Here is a 21,360-nt window from a genome sequence, read left to right as displayed (position 1 = left end):
GCTAAAAAGGACTTTCATGATCTGACTAGCCCCTGCCTTCAGTACTTCCATGTTAGTAACCAACAGAATGAGTTGACATAAAATCAGTAAGGAAGAGAAGACCTAAAAAACACTATCAACCATTTTTCCCTTATAGAGATGTGTAGAATCCTCTTCTCAACAACAATAGAATATACATTCTTTGCAAGTGCATGTAGAACATTCACTAAGGTAGACTGTATTCTGTGCCATAAGACAAATCAAGTTTTAAAAGAATTCAAAGTATACAAAGCCTGTTCTCCAGCCACAGTGGAATTAAGCTAAAAATCAGGGATATCTGGAAATTACCAAATACTTGGTAATTAAATAACACACTTCTAAATATGCCATGAGTCAAAGAAGAAGTCACACTATAATTAGAAAATATTTTTAGGGGTACCTGGGTGACTCAGTCTGTTAAGTGTCTAACTCTTGATTTTGGCTCAGGTCATGATCTCACAGTTTTGTGAATTTGAGCCCCATGTCAGGCTTTGCACTGACCACAAGGAGCCTACTTGGATTCTCTCTCTCTCTCTCTCTCTCTCTCTCTCTGCCCCTCCCCCTTGCTTGTGCTCTTTTGGTGTCTCTCAAAATAAATAAACTTTAAAAAAACTTGTAAAAAATTTAAAAGAATATTTTTAATTGAATGAAAGAACACTAGTATATCAAAATTTGAAGGATACGGGCAAAGCAGAACTTAAAGGGAAACTCTTAGTGTTATAAGCTAACAGAAAAGAAACCTTAGAACAGTGATTTAAACTTCAATTTTAAGAAGTTTGAGAAGGAAGAACTATTTGAAATCAAAACAAGCAGAAGGCAGAGACTAATAAAGATAAGAGCACAAATCAATGAGATTGATAATAGAAAAACAAGGTAATTCAGTGAAACTAAAAGCTGCTTCTTTGAAAATATCAACAAAATTGATAAACCTCTAGCCAGAGAAGCTAAGAGAAAAAGAGGGAAGACACAAATTGCCAAAATCAGGAATGAAAGAGAAGACTGCACTTTAGACCCTAAGACCTGAAAAAGATAATATAGGAATACTACTTAAAGAATACCAGTTCTACACAAACTCTTCCAGAATATAGAAGAACATGGAACACTTACCAGCTCATTTTGTAAGACCAGCATTACCTTGATGTGAAAGCTAAAGACATCACATGAAACTAGAGACTAGTATCTCATGAACATAGACATAAAAATCCTTAAAGTATTAGCAAATTGAATCCAACAATATATAAAAAGGATAATGGTGTATCATGACTTCAATTTGTCCTGGGAATATTAATCAAGTAATATATTAACAGACTACAGAAAAATCAAATGTTCACCTTAATAGATGAACAAAATGTTTTTGTCAAAATTCAGTAATTTGGGAATAGAAGGGAATGCCCTCAAACCAATAAAGGACATCTACAAAAAAGTCTACAGCTAACATCATTAATGATGAAAGACTGAGTGCTTTCCTCCTAAGATCAGGAGCGATAGAAGGATAGATCTGCCTCACTACTTCTATTCAGTATTGTTCTGGAGGTCCTATCCTGTGAAGTAAAGCAAAATTAAAAAATAGAAGGCATATAGATTGGAAAGAAAGAAATTGAACTGTTTTCACCGGCAACATAATTGTGTATGTCAAAAATCCCCAACGGTCTCCCACCCCTGCCAAAGAAGTCCCAGAACTAATGAGTTTAGCAAGGTCACAGGTTATAAGGAAATACACAGAATCAGCAATTTTCGTATACTAGCAAAGGACAATTGGAAATTGAAATTTAAAAAAAGGATCCTGGAAGTACTATTTACATTTGTACCAAAACCCAGGAAATACTTAGGTATAAGTTTTTAAAAATACATGGTAATATTTGTATGCTGGAAATAACCAAACATGGGTGGAAAAATAAAAGATGACAGAACAAATGGAGAGATCATTTATGTTCATGGCTTGGAAAACTCAGTATTAATCTCAGAAGAATTTTTTGTAGAAATAAGCTGATTCTAAAATTTATATGGAAAGGCAAACAACTAGAGTATCAAAAACCATTTGAAAAAAGAACAAGTTCAGATTTTAAGATTGTATATCTACAATAATCAGCACTGTGTGGCAATGGAAAAAAGATTATGGCAATAGACAACATATACACATGGTCAATTATTTTGGTCAATTATTTTTTGGCAAAGATGTAAATAAAGGCAATTAAATGAGGAAATTGTGTCTTTTCAACAACTGATTCTGAAACAATTGCACATTCATATGCAAAAAAATTTCACCCCAAACAGAAGTTCCCTTAGAATGTATCATGAGTCAATGTAAAAACCTGAAACTATAAAGCTTGCAGAGAAAGTTATAGGGGAATATCTTAGTGACCTGGGGTTAGGCAAAGACTTCTTTTATGCAATACCAAAAGCATGATCCATAAAGTAAAGATTGATTAATTTGACTTCATCAAAATTGAGAACTTCCGCTCTTCCAAAAATACAAGAGAATGAAGACAAGCCATAGACTGGAAGAAAATATTTGCAAATCATGTAACAAAGATCTTTTATCCAGAATATGTAAAGTATTCCCAAAACTCAATAATAAGAAAACAAACAACCTTATTAAAAATAGGCAAAAGAGGGGCACCTTGGTGGCTCAGTCAGTTAAGCATCTGACTTCGGCTCAGGTCATGATTTCACAGTTCATGAGTTCAAGCCCCGCATCATGCTCTGTGCTGATAGCTCAGAGCCTGGAGCCTGCTTTGGATTCTGTGTCTCTCTGCCCCTACTCTGCTCAGACTCTGTCTCTCTCAATAATAAAAACATTGAAAAAAAAACTTTAAAAAATGGGCAAAATATTTTAACAGACTTTTCACCAAAGAATACAGACACGGGAGATAAGCACGTGAAAAGATGCTTAATATTACTGGTTACTGAGGAGATGCAAGTTAAATCAATGATGAGCTATTACTACACACCTGTTAGAAAGGGTAAAATAAAAGCAACTGACTGCGAATAAAGTTTGGCACTTTCTTATAAAGTTAGAATATGTTTACCTTTTGACTCACATCTAGGTTATTACCCAAGTGAAATCAAAGCTAATGTTTATACCAAAAAAATCTGTATGCAAGTGTTTATAGCTGCTTTATTCATAATTACCAAAAACTGGAAACAATCCGACTGTCTCTCAGCTGGGGAATATATAAACAAACAAGTAATATCCATATAATGGAATAATAGCCAATAAAAAGAATGAATTACTGATATAATAACACAAGATGATTCTCAGTTGCCTTTTGCTAAGGAAAGGAAACCAGACTCCTAGGCTATGTGCTATATGATTCCATTTATAGGACATTCTTAATAAAGGTAAAACTAGGGTGAGGAAAACAAATCAGTGGTTTCCAGAACTGTGTATGAAAGAGATTTGACAAAAGGGCACAAAATTATTTGAGTTGATAAGAGTGTTTCATATTTTGATTTGATTGCATTTGTCAAAACTTTGGAACTGTACATTTAAAAGGTGAGGGGTTCCTGGGTGGCTCAGTTGGTTGAGTATCCAACTTCAGCTTAGGTCATGAACTTGTGGTTCATGGGTCTGGGCTTGTCTGTGCTTCCCGTCTGTGCTGACAGCTCAGAGCCTGCTTTGGATTCTGTGTCTCCCTCTGCCTCTGTTCCTCCTCCATTCACACTCTCTGTCTCTCAGAAATAAATAAAGATTAAAAAAATTTTTAAGGGGAATATTTAAAGGTGTATCTAAGTTACCATTAAAAAAAGGTGATTGAACAAATTTTTTTATCACTTTTCCTCTGAAACTGAGATAACCTGCAGTACTCTAGATAGATAACTGAGTACCACTAATTTCCTAGAGACCAAAATTTTAAGAAATACAGATTTCGACAGTGGGGAATTACTGAAAGATTTGAAACAAGGGAATAATATGATTAAATTTAAAAAGTTACTTTTAGGGACTCCTGGGTGTCTCAGTTGGTTAAGTGTCCAACTCTTGATTTCTGCTCAGGTCATGATCTCCCAGTTCATGAGTTCAAGATCCGCATTGGGCTCTGGGCTGATAGCGTAGAGCCTGCTTGAGATTCTCAATCTCTCCTTCTTTCTGCCTCTTCTGTACATGCATGTGCTCCCAAATAAACTTAATAAAAATAAAAAGTTACTTTTACTTTTAGGCAGCACCCTTGCTTCATGCACATGAAAACTTTAGTTAAAATGTAATGGAAGAACTTGGAATTGTGAGAAGGAAGAGAAGAAACTCAGAAGAAAGTAATAGCACTGAGGGAAGGTTGAAGCATTTGCAGGATTATTACAAACTGATAGAGAACTTAATTACTTGAACCTAAGTTCATGTAGAGTTAAAGATGATGTCTAAAGGCATACACTTTGTGGCACCTGGGTGGTTCGGTCAGCTGAGTGTCTGACTCTTGATTTTGGCTCAGGTCATGATCCCAGGGTCATGGGATCAAGTCCTGCGTCAAGCCCCTCATCGGACTCTGTGCTGAGTGTGGAGCCTGCTTAAGATTATCTCTCTCCCTCTGCCCCTCTCCCTTGCTCATTTGCTATCTCTAAAATTAAAAAAAAAAAAAGGCATACACCTTCAAGGAGATGGGGATTAGAAAATTTCTTCCCATTAGACTATAGAAATAGTATTGGAAACTTCCTTTTTTTTTTTTTTTTTTTTTTTTAAGAGAGAGCACTCAGGGGAGGGGCAGAGGGAGACGGAGAGAGAGAATCTTAAGCAGACTCCATGCCCAGTGCAGGACCTGATGCTGGGCTGGATCTCACAACTGTGAGATCATGACCTGAGCCAAAATCAGGAGTCAGACAACTAACTGAGACACCCAGGTGCCCCAGAAATACCCTTTTTACTAGGAACATGAAAGAGTGGAAATTTGCACTCTAAATCTGTACCACATATGTCTGTGGGGTTTGTATTAACATTGTCCTGATAATGCTGGGAACCCAATTTGAGAAATCTATAAATTGGTAATACCTGTCCTGTTTTGGCTGAGAAAATTTGAATTGCTATAGCTCACAGTGATAATAGGATTCCCACCAGAGATACTCCCACTGAAAATGAGCTCTCAATCAAAGATTACAAAGAATTTAAGCAAACCACCGAGAAGCCAGCCCTAATTATTAGAAATAGTGGTTCTAACAAACTTTAAGATAAGCCTAAAGTGTAAAGGAATGTTTAGAAACCATATGTATCAGTTAGCTAATTGCTGCAGTTTAAACTCCCCCAAAGCCTAATAGCAAAAAGAACCATTTTATTTTTGCTTACAAGTCTAAACTTTAGATAGGGGGTTCGTAGGGACAGCTAGGAGTGAATTAGTCTGGGATGCTCTCACATGCCTGGCAGTTGGTACTGGTAGCTGGGCTAATGGGGATATTGGACCACGTTTCTCTTATCATCCAGCAGACTAACTGGGCATCTTCACATGGTGATCACAAGGATCCCAAGAGCAGCAAAGACAGAAGCCTCAGTGCTTCTCACGTGTCTGCCTGCATCATTTTTCTGTGGTCTTATGGCCAATGTCAGGTATAAAGCCACCTCCCGAATCAGTAGAGGGGGGTACTGCCAAAACCAAAAACTACCAAAAATAAAAAAAGGAATAACTTGTGACCATTTAAGAAAAAGGGCACCTGTTGGGATGAGCACTGGGTGTTGTATAGAAATCAATTTGACAATAAATTTCATATAAAAAAAAATTAAAAAAAATAAAAAAAAAATTCTACCATACATTAAGACAAAACAAAATAGTGTGTCAAAAGGGAAGAAAAAGCAGGCAAGATGAGCCAGCTAGAAAGTTTAAAAATAAAAAAAGTTACTGAAATAGTGAATAGATGAATGGCAGCTTACATACATTTTAAAAACGAATTGGTGAATTGGAAGATAGATTTGAAGTTCTATCTTGACCCATAATGTATATCAGAGAGATAGGAAGAGGAAGAAATTATGGAAGAAGTTGAGATTTAGAGAACAGCAAAAGAAAGTCGAACGAGAAAAAACTGAAATTTCTCAGCTGGAGGGTATAGCATGAGGTAAAAAAGAGAACCATAAATGGAAGTCACTGGAACACTAATCTTTAAGGGTCAGGTGGAGATAGCCCCACCCCACTTGTAAGCCCAGTAATGGCGGGGGCCATACTTCCTTATTCACACCTTAAGTTTCCATCCCTGACGGTTGATAGGTGCTCAGTACATGTTGAATGAGTAATGGGATGGAGCAGCCAGAAATGTGAGAATAAAACCAGAAGGCCGGGAGTCATAGTAGCTAGGGAAGGAGAGAAGTCAGATGCTTCAGAAAAAAACAAGAGGTGGACTGAAAAGTGGATTTAGAAACAAAGATGTCACTCACTCACTGCTATGTCAGTGCTAGAGAAGGACAGTGGAGAGAGAATCTTAGGGAAGGTGAGAGGAGAGGCACTTGGAGGGAGGGAGGTTCCTCCCCCCCATTCATTTGTTTTCGTGTGTTGATGGGAGAACATTGGAAATCCAGTATTTAAGGGAGGAGGCGTAGGAAGAGCTGAAAGAAAGGGAGTGAGGATTAAGACAAGAAAAGCATTTCTGGTGAATGAGTCAAGGTCCCTGTGGAAGTGAAAGAGATGAGACTCAGGACAAGATCTCCCCTTGGAAAGGGGATGAGATGTTTTCCTCAGAAACTGGGAAGAACAGTGCAGAAGATCCATTTGGAATCTGGAAAAGGCAGCACAGATGTGTATCATTTGTAGGCCAAGGTGGATTGACCAGAGAGTCAAGAACCTGATGCTTCGGGCACCTTACTGGCGTGGGCCCCTTTGAGTGCTAGGAGTTACCAGGATTTGTAATGTCCTGAGGGGAGAGGGGATGCCAGATTGTGGTCCAGAAACATTTTTCCACAAGCATTTCTGACAAATTGCCTCATGAAATCTCAGAAGAAAGGTATCAAAATTTCTAAGACTTCAGTCATTTGTTATCATATCTTTTCTCATTCTCTAAATAGCTTTTATTTTAGAACCTAATTTGGCATTTGTGATTTTGTGTTTTTTTTTTTTTTTTTTTTTTTTTTTTAAAGAACTTCCCCACCTCCTTCCTCCCCATGTGAATAAATGTTAAGCCCTTCATTACCTGGATCTATCCTTGCTTATAGGTAAGGGGGCAGAAGTTGAGGGAGTTTGTAGTTTTAACTTTCTCAGTGAAGTAAGAGACCATTTGAGAAGGACAGAGGTAGGGAGGAGGCTTCGCAGGGAATGTGGGTCATTTAGAGCAGTCGTTGTGGGGACAAAGAGAGAACAGATTAGGGACAGCAGAAACGATTCTGAGAGCCCGCTCCCAATTTGTCTTATTCTCCCCAAACCACTCTCCCCCACTCCACCCCATTTTGGCTGTCCACTTGTAGAAAGAACACATGTTTTCAGATTAGGGTTGCAGGCTACTAGAAAGAGGAGAGGTCTAGCACTGTTGAGGGAGGAGGCAGAGAGAGATGTACCACGGGGTCAAGGCGGGGTGGGGAGAGAAGCACAGCCACAGGACAGGCTGCTCACTCCCAGATGAGGGAGGGATGGGAGGTTAGTTGGGGCTGGAGAGCAGAGAAATCAAGACTCAGAGAGTTGAGAGAGAGTTAGAAATGAAGCGGTTTATACTGGAGACAGCTGCCAGGGCCAGTGAAGTCACCTGAGGAAACGCAGAAGGAAATAAGAGGACGACATACATTTCCAGTAGACTCCAATTTATTCCCAGGATTTAGTAGAAGGGAAGCCTGCTGGGGGAAGCGGGGAGGTATGTGTAAGTTAACAATACAAAGCTTTTTAGGCCAGAGAAGTAATAGCAAAGAGCGTTTGTGTAATGTTTTATAGTTGACTGCTTTCCTAGTGTCAAGATTGAAAGAAGCAATAGGTATTACTGCTCTGTGTTTTTGTTTTACTCAAGTTGTTATGTAGTAATTAAAATACAAATCTATACACAAACTCATAGTTTACATTGCCTTCTGCCCTGGCTTCACGAGCATCTACTTCATTGCAGCCTTTATATCATCTTTACCATTATCCTTATGTCTCATGGAGAAGTAGTAGCAACCCGTTAAAAAGGTGAGAAAATACAAAACAATGACCTTTAAAGCAGTGACCTTCACGAGTTTACCTTTTGCCTAAATCAATTGGCTTAGTCATCAGTTGATGTACTGGAGTTATGAGAAAAAATGTAAAAGTTTTATTTTGTGTTATCTCTAACGGATATTTCTTACATATACACACCAAGTAATTTCCCCCTTATCACTATAAAGCTGCTAGAACTTCTATGTTCAACCAAAGGACCTTTTCTCACATGAGTCCCTGAAGGCACTTTCCTTTCTTTTCCTTTATAGCAATCACAAAAGAAGAGCAGTCTTGTCCAAAAGCAATCTGATAATGATTCCAGAATACTGAGTTGTTCTAGAAACTATTGCATCATATTTCAATCATCTTTACTCAGTTGATGAAGTAGTTGAGTGACAGTTCTCCTCTGATAGGATGCCAACAGCTAACAAAGGATTTTAAACCGTGTTGGGTACCATCCTGAAGTAGCTAGAGAAAAGCAGAATGCTTGCAAGGGTTCTAAGTATGTCTTCCATTCAGAGCACTTTTCATTTCTCTAGGGCCTTTGGTCATCGTAGGTAAATATAAATATCTTTATCCATATGCATATATATATATATTTTTTTTAACAGACATTGAAAAAATTTTGAATTCATATATCGACATTCTGATTAATAATCTGTATTTTCTTGCTTCCTACGAATCATTGTTCACAGTTGGACTCAGTTTGAAGAATAGTCAAAGTACTACCAAAGTATTATTCTAGTATATCTTTTTTAAGGATGAAATTTCTTTTTTAATTGAAAAGTTTTTTTCCTGGTCTTGAAAAACCGAAGTCTGTAGGCAGTCCAACTGTGATTGTGGCGTGTTCTTATAGTCAAATGTTTTAAATTAGCGGGGCGCCTGGGTGGCGCAGTCGGTTAAGCGGCCGACTTCAGCCAGGTCACGATCTCGCGGTCCGTGAGTTCGAGCCCCGCGTCGGGCTCTGGGCTGATGGCTCAGAGCCTGGAACCTGCTTCTGATTCTGTGTCTCCCTCTCTCTCTGCCCCTCCCCCGTTCATGCTCTGTCTCTCTCTGTCCCAAAAAAATAAATAAACATTAAATTAGCTGTCAAATTAAATATGTTATCATTGTTCTAAACACGCAGAATGTCCCTGGCTGCTTATTGTATCATCTGTTGCAGAAGAATAGGAGCCTCAACTCCTCCTCCCCAAAGCACCACGTACTGGAGAGACATCAGTGAGTACACTTTCAACAACAGTATTTCATATGGAAACAGTGATAGAATTATTTTCTATACCAATGGTGCACCCCAAATTTGTGGGCCCAGAGCCATGCCATGCATATTCCTTTCTCTTGAGAATCTTTTTCCTCCCCTATGTTTCCTGTCAAATTCATGCTCATCTTTTCAAAGTCGAGTATCACCACATTCTCACTCAGCAGTAAGTTTCTGCAAAAACAAGTGCCAGACACATGTACTGCGTTCTGGGAATTCAGCGGTGAGCCAAGAAGATAGTGTACTTGCCCTATGGGCGGTTAGGGTCTAGTGCTGATTTAGTATCTTTATTTGTAAATCTTTATTTACCTATTTATTACTAACCTTTATTTGTAAAAGAGAAGATAGGCCTAGATCATCTTTAATTCATTTGGCAAATTATTTATTTACCATTTACTCTATGCCAAGTACTATTCTAGGCCCTTAGGATACAATATGGATTGAGACAAAGTCCTGTTTTCAGGGAGCTTCTGTTTGCTCTGTAAGATAGATCTTTTTTTTGGGGGGGGGGATGGGGATAGGTCCTTTTCATCTAGAAAAGTTCTGTGATTCTGTTTTTTTTTTAAGTTTATTTTCAGAGACAGTGAGTGGGGGAGGGGCAGAGAGAGAGAGAGAGAGAGAGAGAGAGAGAGAGAGAGAGAAAGAATCCCAAGCAGGCTCCACACTGTCAGCCCTGAGCCCGACGCGGGGCTCAAACTCACGAACCACAAGATCATGACCTGGGCTGAAATCAAAAGTCAGACACCTAACTGCCTGAGCCACCCAGGTGCCCTGTGATTGTGTATTTTAAATTTTTTTTTTCAACGTTTTTTTATTATTTATTTTTGGGACAGAGAGAGACAGAGCATGAACGGGGGAGGGGCAGAGAGAGAGGGAGACACAGAATCGGAAACAGGCTCCAGGCTCCGAGCCATCAGCCCAGAGCCCGACGCGGGGCTCGAACTCACGGACCGCGAGATCGTGACCTGGCTGAAGTCGGACGCTTAACCGACTGCGCCACCCAGGCGCCCCTGTGATTGTGTATTTTAAACATAAAAAGAGGGTGGGGAGGGAAAAGGGAGCTTTTTCTCTCATTTCTAAAGGACAAACTCAAGAGTAGTGAATTAACTTTAGGATAGGAGAAAAGGCTGTGAGACTGTATTCTGTTCCCAGGGCCTAGTAAAAAGAAACATAGCAAGTGGTAGCAGTAGAGAAAGCAGAGAGTGGCTCCCAGGGCCTCCAGGGTGAGCATGGAGGGAAGGCAGTCCAGGAAGCCATCTTGGAAAGAAAAAAATCCTAGAGGAGCTGCACAGTCAGGAAGCTTTGTCTCAGCTTTGGATCTCATCCCTGCAGACCTCCTGGAACTGTCTCCTTCCCGGTTCTGGAACCACTACTCAGGTCTTAGAGTTTGGGAGGAATGTCCATCTTCCATGCCTGATGCCTAGAGAAGTCAGTTGAGGAGAGTTCCTTATCCCTCAGTAGGGAGGGGAAATATGTTGTCAGCAGCCTAAGTGGAGAGTCTGACAAAGGGCCACCTCTACACATCCAATAAATTAAAGGTTACATAGGTTTTGTGGACTGGTGGCAGACCCTAACCATCTTGGGTAATGCATCAGTTAAGGTTGTGTTCAGTGCATGTAACAGAAGCTTGACTACAGTGGCTTCAATTAGTAAAGTTTTCATTTTTCTTACCTAACAGTCAAAACAGACTGTTTAGAGCAGGAATTGCAGTTTAGCAATCCTCCTATCTTCCTGCTCCGTTATCTTTATTGTCCTCATGGTCACAAGATGGTTGCTGAATCTCTAGACATCCAGAAAGCAGAAGGGCCAAAAGTCATCTTATGAAACCTTGTCTCTGTATTTGAAGAGGGATCTCTACTTACGGACTCGCATTTATATCTGATTGGCTGTAACTGTGTTGCATAGCCAGCCCTAGCTGCCAGAGTCAGGAATTCAAATATTTTTAGATAGTAATCAGGTTGTGCAGTACAGATTAAGGGGCTTGTGTGCATCAGATAGACAACTATCTGTGTTTTCCACTAGGAGTTCTTTTTTACATTAAAAATTTTTATAAGTAAACTTGAATGTAACCATTATTTTTAATTGGGTTATGTACATATGGCACTTACCCAGCAACTATAACATAATTACTTTGGGAAAAGTCACTTTGTGTCCTTATGTCACAAGCATAATTCCTTCAATATAGCCCTAGTAGTGATAGAACTCTCCCCATCCTTCTATTTTACTGGTTGTGAACTAAAAGGAGTCAGAAGGCAAGTTAGCTTCATGGCTGTCACCTTCAGTGGAAGCACTGTAGGCCTGGCATTATTAGTAGTGCAGCAGGTCTAGGGTCTCTGATTTGCTGGGAATGACAGAATAAGAGATACAAGAAGGGGAGAATAGTGTGAAATGAGGAGGAGTATGAAATGCAGATTATATTTTTTTACCCAGTGTTTTTTGGTTCGTCTGCATCTGGGGTTAGGAAGAAGCCTTGTGTTGGTAGTAACTGATCATGTTCATGGAAGAATAGCAATGACTTCTTATCCAATTGTATAATATAAGGAGAGACACTTGCCTATTTCCTGTCACATTTTAAAAATGAAACTCATCCCGTTGACTTTTTTCCTTTCTTTTTGAAGGAAATATAATAAAGTTTACTGGATCACTTATTTTAGGGTAAGTATCAACTGTGAAATGTTAATTGGCTTCTTTATACTACTATTTGAAATCTCAGTGGAAGTGATTTCCAGGTAGCATAGGGTGGCAAATAGGGTACAGATTTTGGAATTAGGTGGATTAATCACTGGTTCGACCCCTTCAGTGTTGTCTCGATTCAGTTACTTTACTTTCTGAGGAGTGCCTTATCTTGGATCCAAGGGTATGGGAGGCATTCTACCCACCAGGCATTGTTGCTCTGGGGAGAGCACTTGACATGCATACAGAGCAGGTGCTGGTTAATTAGCTCTCGTGCACCTAAAATCACATCTCGTGTTGAGTTCTAAAGTGGGTAAAAAAGGTGAAAATTGACTGTAGCCAGAATAATTTTTGAAAACCCTTTAAGTCACCATAGAGCTCTCGTGAAAGGAAATTGAGGCTGAACTGAGAAAACCAACAGATTGGCATCTTCCATCTCATGCTCTTCAGAGGCACATGCTTAATGAATGGAGCGACTTTCCTTCCTTTTTTGGGGGGAAAGGAGGGTGTATATGTTAATATATGTCTAATACAATTCTCTATTTGTTAATACTACTTTTTTTTTAATGTTTTTATTTATTTTTGAAGGAGAGACAGACAGAGCATGAGTGGGGGAGGAGCAGAGAGAGAGAGGGAGACACAGAATTTGAAGCAGGCTCCAGGCTCTACGCTGTCAGCACAGAGCCTGACGCAGGGCTCGACCTCACGAACTGTGAGATCATGACCCGAGCCAAAGTCGGATGCTTAACCGACTGAGTCTACCCAGGCGCCCCGCTATACTACTCTTTTTTTGCTGTTATATGTGAGATCATATAGATATATATACACACATATACAACTCTTAGGTGCTAAAACTATAAAGGAGGCATATTTGGCCTTTTATTCAAATACATACACTTCTCCATGATACCAATGTAAGGCAAAAGACAGATGATTTTTCTCTTTGAATCATTCCAGGCAAAAGATAAATTTAATACACTTTGTCTATTTTGCAATTATTTCGCAGGAATATAGTGAAAATTAATCGCATAGTTTCTAGTAAAGAATTTTGTCTTTCATGGAAAGCATGATAAAAATACTGAATGCATTTGCTCTTTTTGGGTGCTCAGATAGTTCCCCAAGAGAGGAGAGAATTCTTCAGGACCGTCTATTTCTCTGGTGCTGGCCAGTGTCTGGCCTTTCTGTCTTGCCTGCTTTAACTTTAGGGTGGAAACCAAAGATCAGAAGAATGCTTACTATAACTGATGTTATAAAGCCCTGAGCCCAGACAGTGCAGCCTTTGTGTCTGGATTTAGGGAGCGTGTAGGTCAGTCTGATCAGGGAAAAACCCCTTTATTTCCTTCATTTTGGGTACATAACAAAGAACGTTGTATTTCACATTTAAAAATTGACTTTAGGAGACTTTAACTTGACTTGAGGCTCTTAGGAAAGGAGAAACTTTCATATGCTGGTGGTGGGAGTACAGATCGGCTTATCTTTTTGGAAAAACAGTTTGACAGTATCTAATAAAGGTGAATAGTATATATATAGTCAGAAAGTCCGTAATTCTACTTCTAGATGAGTATCTTAAAGGAACAAATCCACATGTGTTACAGCGTAGATGTGTAAGATGTGTAACAGGATTGTTTGTAATAGACTCAAGCTAGAAATTCCCTGAATGCCCATCTGTGATAGAATGGCTAAGTTGTATACCCATACAATGGCTGCATCACAGACCATAGGAAAATACAAACGCACAAACTACTGATACATGCAACACCAGGAATGAATCTCACAAACAAGCAGCTGAGCAAAAGAATACGTAACAGTGTGATTCCATTCCTATGAAGTCTACAGACAGACAAAACTAAGCTCTGTTGTTTAAGGATGCGTGTATAGATGGCAAGCTATAAAGAGAAACAAGGACATTATTATAATAAAAATCAAGATGATAATTAGCTATAGAGATGAGAGAGTGGGTCAGAATCAGGAAGGGACGCACTGTGGGCTTCTGAGGTACTGTTAATGTTCTGCTTTTTGCCTGGATATTGTAATTATTATTATTCATTAAAATGAATAATAGTTCATTTATTATAATGCATTATAATAATTATTCATGAATAACAAATATATACATTTATATATGTGTACATAAATATAGTGTATATTATATGCACATTACTGTATGTGTATTCTATTTCACAATAAAAAATGAAAAAGTCCGCTGCAAAAAGCTTAATAATATACTGGCTTACTCAACAGTGTATATATTGAGGGAACTTCTGTTTATTACGGGGTGCAAATTGATGGTGTGTATAAAACTTTTTGTTCAAAACACGTTTTATCTCACTCAGTGTTTACTAAGTACTATTTTCCCATCCTATTTTGGGAAATTCTTCCCTTTTACCTTTTTTCACCACTTATAGGAAATAGTCTTCTCAATCTACTGGTTCAGGAGCTGGGCTGTTGTACAGGTTGGGCCATTCAATTTATGTGATACTGAATAATCTGATGAGCTCCATAGCCAATATAATTCTGTTATTCTGTCATGTAAAAAAAAAAAAGTGACTCTTATGTTACGTTTACATCATGTATTTATGATGAATTTCTTGTTTCTTTTTAAGCGGTTCTTTATTTCTTACATATGAAGTTCTGGCTCTGAAGAAGTCTTTGACATTAGATACTCAAGTAGTAGAAAGAGAAAAAATGAAGTCATACATATATTTGCACACAGTTTCTTTAGATAAAAGAGAAAATTATGGTAAGTTTATGGTAAAGTAATCCCATTTTTGTGAAAAATGGAAGCTAGTTATTAAATTTTAAGATGAGTGTTTAAAACACAATATTAACAAGATAGGTTCAGCTGATTCTAAGAATCACCAAATCCTGTAAGAACCACATTCCTAAAGATTAATGGAAGGCCAGATTTTTGACTTCCGTATTTAATTTGGTTTGCGATTCTTCTGTAACTAAACGACACGAAGACGAGCTGGCTATTTTAGTCTAACCTTGGAATTCCACACCATAGTGAAGGTCATCATTTCAGAGGTTGGCCCTCAGTTTGGCAAATATAAAAATATGATTTTTGTTACTTAGATATATTTCTGCTTTAAGGAATTTATTCATGCAAACTAAAATCATCTCATGGATTCATAAATGTGAATACCAACTTATTAACAGAGGGCAAAAAATCTGTCACAGAGGCTGGAAAACCTGTCTTTATTAGTCAGAACATTCCTGTTCTCCATATTTAGGTCACATGGAAACCTAATTAGTAACCAGACAGTTGTTTGGTGAACATGAAGTTTTAGAGCAGAGGCATACATATCTTTTCATCAAGATATGGGTAGCCTGGTGAGTCACTACACTTGACTTACAGCTGCCTGTTCCTACATTGTTGGCCAGAATAATCATGTCTGGTAGTACATTATGTTCCCTGAGTGGGACAGGTTCTGGTTTCCCCTGTCTGTAGCTGTCTGTGTCACCACTCTGTCCTGTTTGTATTTATTATTATCTCACCTGGTGTATTACAATTTCAATTACACAGATAATTTTTATAGTTTACAATTTATCTGTATCACAAAGATAAATCTCATTAAGGTATCCCCAGATTTCAGTTTGAGAAGGGCTATTGTTAAGGGACATTTTCCTGAATGTAGTTAAACCTATGTTGCATGTGAGGATTTTTGTTAGCTTTAGTTAGATAGTGTTTTTGTTTTTGTTTAGTTTTTTACTTTTTTCCTGACTTGGAGAGAAGTCTTATTTTGGGATCTAGTGTTCTGTGTTTGCATAATGGTTTTAGTTGTTTTGATAGTTACAATGAAAGAGAAAAATGCTATTTTATGTTTTTCAAAAAATTTGTAGCTTATATATTTCTCTTTGAAGTATTAGAGCATAGGATTAAGCATATATACTTGGTTTTATCTAAATTTGTAATCATTTTAGGAATCACTTACCAGGCAAGAAGAGAGCTTCACAAAGCAGTAAGAAAAGTTTTGGCAACATCAGCCAAGATACTGCGGGGCCCATTTGCCGGTAGGTACCAAATATTTAACTTGGAATCTTTATCAGTATCTGAACGTCATTTGGTGATCAACTTGAGATCTTTTTTCCCCATCTCTTATACTGACATTTATTATAGATATGGAAGGTTGAGTGACATTATTCTCTTGGGCTCTATTTAATTTTAAGGGCTTGATGGACAGTTTTCTTCCTTCCACTTTGTGGATGTTTTGTTGTTAGATAGCTGTAGGGGAATATTGAGACTAAATATATCCTTTTCTCTTGACGAGTGTTTCAAAATTTTAAATTTGTTAGAAAATCACTCCCATGCTTTCTGATCATGAGAAATTGCATCAATAATGTAGATTTTACAATCAAGCAAATCTACACTGTGGAGTTAGCTATGAAAGAGCTTACTCAATCTCTTTACAAAGTTGGCATCATGAAAAAGGTGAGAACATTTTTAAGAATTAAAAGATACTAGAGGTGCCTGGGTACCTCAGTGAATCAAGCATCTGACTCTTGGTTTTGGCTCAGGTTATGAGCTGACGGTTTGTAGGTTTGAGCCCCGTGTTGGGCTCTGCGCTGGCAGCATGGAGACTGCTTGAGATTCTGCCTCCCCCTTTCTCTGCCCCTCCCTTGCTCGCTCACTCGCAAAATAAATAAATATTTTTTTTTTAAATAATTAAAAGATACTAAAGAGACTTAATCAAATCCCGGTTTTTAAAAAACAGCTCTGAAGATATTTTGGGGACACTTGGAGAAATTCGAATATGGCGATAGGCTGGATTTTAGATGGTTTTGGAAGATTTTTGTTTTAGTGTTCTTGGGTGTTATAATGGCATCGTGAGTATATAGGAGAATGCAGGCTTATTAGGAGATCGGGTTGACTGAGAAAGGGTGAAATGTTACGTCTGCAGCTTCCTTTCACATGGTTTAGAAAAAAATACACACACGTGCATATAAAGTAAATATGGCAAAATAATAAAATTGATTAAATATAGTTGTGGTAAACATATGGATGTGAGTGTATTTGATTCTATATGTTTGATATGTTTCATAATAGAAAAGTTTTTAAGGAAAAAGAACAAGAGACCACTTTGTGAAAGCAACATAGTATATAAAACAAAAGGACCTAATAACATACATAATAAATATAACAAAATACTATGGCAGAACTGAGAACAACCCTGTCAGTCGTTATCAATACCTGGAAATGGATTTTACTCCGTTATTGTGGATTTCAAATCCTTGCAAACTACCATCTTAAATAAGCGAGAGGACACAATGTTGTTTTAACTGTTCACACTGTTTACGTGGTCTTGTTCTTTTTTCTTTCCGCAAAGACACTTTTAGTACCATCGATGTGGAGGATCATGAATGTGCTGTGTGGCTGCTCCTGAGGAAGAGCCAGTCGGGGGACAGGACAGCGCGATTGCAGGCCGTACAGGAGATGTCGGAGACCCACCACTGGCATGGTAATGAGCCCCTCTGTGCACCTGCCCCGCCACCAGCTCGTGCCTGACCTCTGATATAAAGGGAAAGAAAGGAGATGCTAGGAAAGGAAAATAATTCAGCATACCTTAATATATACAAAAATTATTTTCAAAAGTTTTTGAAAGAAACTCCGGTGATAGAGAAAGTAGGAAGCCTGCTGGCCTGGTAGCAGGATAAGGTTGGTTAAGAACAGCTTCAAAACTGGGGAAGATCTATCTATTTGTGTAACTTTCTACCAGAATGAAGTTTTGCTTGGTTAGAGAAACTCTTGGTACCGATTAGCTATAGCCTAATGTTGTATTTGGATCTTCTTTCAGTTCCTATTTAATGACATATTTTAATCACTCGCTGTACCATACAGTTATATTTGCTTTCCCTTTGACAATCTGCTTGGCTCCAATACTAATAATTGGCTAAATGTACCTGATTTGTGTGTGTGTATTTTTAAAGGAAGATTTAAAATATTTACTTGTATTTAACAACTGCATCTTCTGCAGTATAAGTACATAAGCAAGAGTTTAGATTTGCTCTGATTACAGTGACTAAAGTGTACTTTTTTAGTAGAGTTATCTTATAAAAAGGGGTAAATAAAAAAGAATAGTGTTATGGGTGCCTGGGTGGCTCAGTAGGTTAAATGTCCAACTTCAGTTCAGTTCATGAATTTGAGCCCCACTTCGGGCCCAGTGCTATCAGACATATCCTCTGTCTCCGTCTCTCTCTGCCCCTCCCGCATACTCTTTCTCTCTGTCAAAAATAAGTTAATTAAAACAATTAAATAAAAAATAATGTTTTCAAAGAAAAGTGTCAGAATAAGATCTCTGCCTCTATACATCCTAATTAATTGATTGGTGGGTGTAATTTTAATAACGTACAATGTAAGCTTACTTTGAAGACTTAGAATAAAAGGGGCGCCTGGGTGGCGCAGTCGGTTGGGCGTCCGACTTCAGCCAGGTCACGATCTCGCGGTCCGTGAGTTCGAGCCCCGCGTCGGGCTCTGGGCTGATGGCTCAGAGCCTGGAGCCTGTTTCAGATTCTGTGTCTCCCTCTCTCTCTGCCCCTCCCCCGTTCACGCTCTGTCTCTCTCTGTCCCAAAAATAAATAAACGTTGAAGACTTAGAATAAAAATCTTTAAAAAAAAAAAAAAAAACTACCTTCCAGGATTCCATTTCAGATTTACTATATCAGAAAAATCAGAGTTGGAGCCCTAGCATGTAGGTTTTGGAAAAGTTCCCCACTTGATCTTGAAGAACTCACCCATTATTAAAAATAATGTCTGCTTCAGGGTTGCAGTTTTGTTTACAATACATAGCTCAGTCCATTTGGGCTGCTATAACACAATACCATAGACTGGTGGCTTATAAACAATACAAATTTATTTCTTAAAGTTCTGTAGGCTGGAAAATATAAGATCAGAGGGCCAGCAGATTGGTGTCTGGTGAGGGTGTGCTTCCTGGTTCATAGATGACCAGCTTTTCACTGTGTCCTCACGGGGTGGAGGAGACAAAGGATCTCTCTGGGTCTCTTTTATAAGGGCAGTAATGCCAGTCATGAGGGCTCCCAGAGACTTCACACCTCCAAATACCATGACATGGGGGCTTAGGTTTCCATGTATGTATCAGGGGAGGGGGGACACAAACATTCAGGGCAATACATAAAGGATGGAGTGGTGAAATCATGAAGACTAAAACAAAGTACCACCATCTGGAACCTCACATTATTCATGGACATCATGTAATGCCAAAGCACCATCCTGTATCAGGGACAGTAGATCTCAATGCAGCCTCAGGTTTTTTGAGTAGTGAGCAAAACAGTTTTTAAACACTAGAATTATTACAAAAAAAAGGAGAAGTTAAATTGGTTCTGACCTATCGATTTTCACATTTAAGGTTCAGTTCTTCAAAAGGTTAGTTAGATTGTGATATGCCTACATATATGTTGAGGAGAAATGTGAGATCAGTCCTGGAAATGTTGGACATCTGGCTTACTGGTATTGTAAAGGCAGTTGACATTGTGAACAGAGACTTGGGAAATTTTGAATCATAAACTTGTAGTTTAAAAATTAAATTGTTTATTTAATTCTTGAAACAGCTATTAGCCAACTTGGGTGCTAACAACAAACTTTTACAATAGATTACCAGTATAGGATAATTGCTCAAGCCTGTGATCTGAGAACTCTTATCGGTTTGGCACGAAGCAAAGAGAGTGATCTTCGTTTTTTCCTGCCACCACCTCCTTTGCCATCTTTAAATGAAGTAAGTAATAAAATAATCCAGTGAGTGAAAAATAAATTAACATATCACATCTTCACTCTGAAGGGTGCAGAGTAACCTTTCAAAAAGTAGTTTGAAAAAAAACCAAAAACCCACCAGTTTGTTGTCTACTTTTCACAAGCAGGTGAACTAGATATAAACCTGAAATTGTAGTTTTTATACCAAGATTTCCTGGTTTATCAGGAGATGTTGTTTCTCTTGTGTTATTTTCCCTTTTGGGTATTGGAAGTCTCTATACACCAGATGGTAACTTCATAGCCTATTAACATCGATGAGTTGGTCACTTGTTCTAATATTGCTATAGATCAGTTTTTCTCAGCCTCAACACTCCTAACATTTTGAGATGAATAATTCTTTGTTGTTGAAGATTGTTCTGTACATTATAGGGTGTCTAGCTGCATCCCTGGCATCTACTCATTGGATGCCGGTAGCATCCCCAAAGCTGTAACAACCAAAACTGAAGATATTGCTAAATGTTTCCTGGGGCTCAAAACAGCCCCTGGAAAACCACCACATGTAGATACTAATGTATCACTTTGCATAGGTATTTACTAACCACTACATGTACATATCAATGTAGTACTCCTCATAGTTGTTAAATACTAACCACTAATAGGTATTAGAGTGTGCTTCTTGAGCAGCTTTTCTAGGCCTTCCTAGAAAATGAAAATCAGAAAACTTGCAATCAGTTGTTGAAAATTAGAAAAATGAACATGCTAGATGTAAGTTATTAGAGAAAATGACTAATGAGTTCTGGGTTTTAGAAGCAAGAACATAATAGAAGAAGAAAGAGTATAACAGTCCATTTTAAATCGAGAGCTAAACTGTGCAGTTTTTGGACTGAGGTAGCAGACACAGAAGTCCAGAACTCAAAGTTAAGTGATGCTCATTTACCTGGGTGGGTGATGGCGTTTCAAGACTAAAAGCACCAATTTATCTCTGCTCTTTTGTTTTGTTTTGTTTTGTTTTGATTCTTTGGGTACTTTTGTGGTACTCTGTTGTTGAGCTTAACTATGGGGCATTGTTTCTCCTTTTATTCCAGGATACTTGCATTGAAGAAGAGCTCAGACAGTTGCTGGCTTCTTTACCTCAAACGGAGCTAGATGAGTGTATCCAGTATTTCACATCTTTGGCTCTGAGTGAAAGCAGTCAAAGTCTAGCTGCTCAGAAGGTTAGCTCATTTATTCATTGAGTAAATATTTTGGAGTGCCCGCCCACCCTTTCTAGGATCCTGTGCCAGGGGCCAGCATTCAGAACCCTAGAAGAGTCATCCATCCAGGAACAGAATAAACATGGTGACTCCTGGTTGTATTCCAGGCACTGGGCCAGGTGTTAAAGATGGTGGGGAGACATGTAAATAAACAAAGTCCCAGAGTGTGTAAGAGAGATACAGGTTACTTCCAGAGCCTTTCACTGTGCTTAAGAGGTCGTTTAAGGCTTCATGGAGGTGCCTCTGAAGTTAAATCTTAAAGAATAAATAGATAGTAATTTACAAGGTTTTAAATATCACCTATATGCTCCTAATGCCTAAAGTGATTTCTCTACTCTCATGTTCTAACTCAGGCTCTGGATTTAAATATTCAACTTCCTGCTTGATGTCTTTGCT

At 38.4% G+C, this 21,360-nt stretch overlaps 1 protein-coding gene across 5 annotated transcripts in view; it reads left to right on the top strand.

The window, feature by feature from the left end:
- Positions 1–21,360, top strand: part of SERAC1 (serine active site containing 1) — a 66,571-nt gene that overhangs the window by 7,312 nt on the left and 37,899 nt on the right. For 4 of the 5 annotated variants that reach the window (XR_015251684.1, XM_025925691.2, XM_086708240.1 and 1 more), the window contains 7 exons: positions 9,205–9,296; positions 11,952–11,988; positions 14,610–14,746; positions 15,931–16,020; positions 17,334–17,465; positions 19,615–19,736; positions 20,797–20,925. Coding sequence is in view for 4 of the 5 variants with exons in the window: in XM_025925691.2 (XP_025781476.1) it covers positions 9,206–9,296; positions 11,952–11,988; positions 14,610–14,746; positions 15,931–16,020; positions 17,334–17,465; positions 19,615–19,736; positions 20,797–20,925 (738 nt within the window). In the remaining variant the exon portion in view is untranslated. The remainder of the gene's footprint in view (positions 1–9,204; positions 9,297–11,951; positions 11,989–14,609; positions 14,747–15,930; positions 16,021–17,333; positions 17,466–19,614; positions 19,737–20,796; positions 20,926–21,360) is intronic. The other variant, XM_086708241.1, reaches the window with a different exon arrangement.

This window comes from Puma concolor, chromosome B2 (assembly GCF_028749965.1).
Source record: "Puma concolor isolate L17-30 chromosome B2, mPumCon1.1.hap2, whole genome shotgun sequence".
In the NCBI taxonomy this organism is placed as follows: Eukaryota; Metazoa; Chordata; class Mammalia; order Carnivora; family Felidae; genus Puma; species Puma concolor.
Note: the sequence above shows the minus strand (reverse complement) of the source record. Positions and strands in the feature narration are given on the sequence as shown.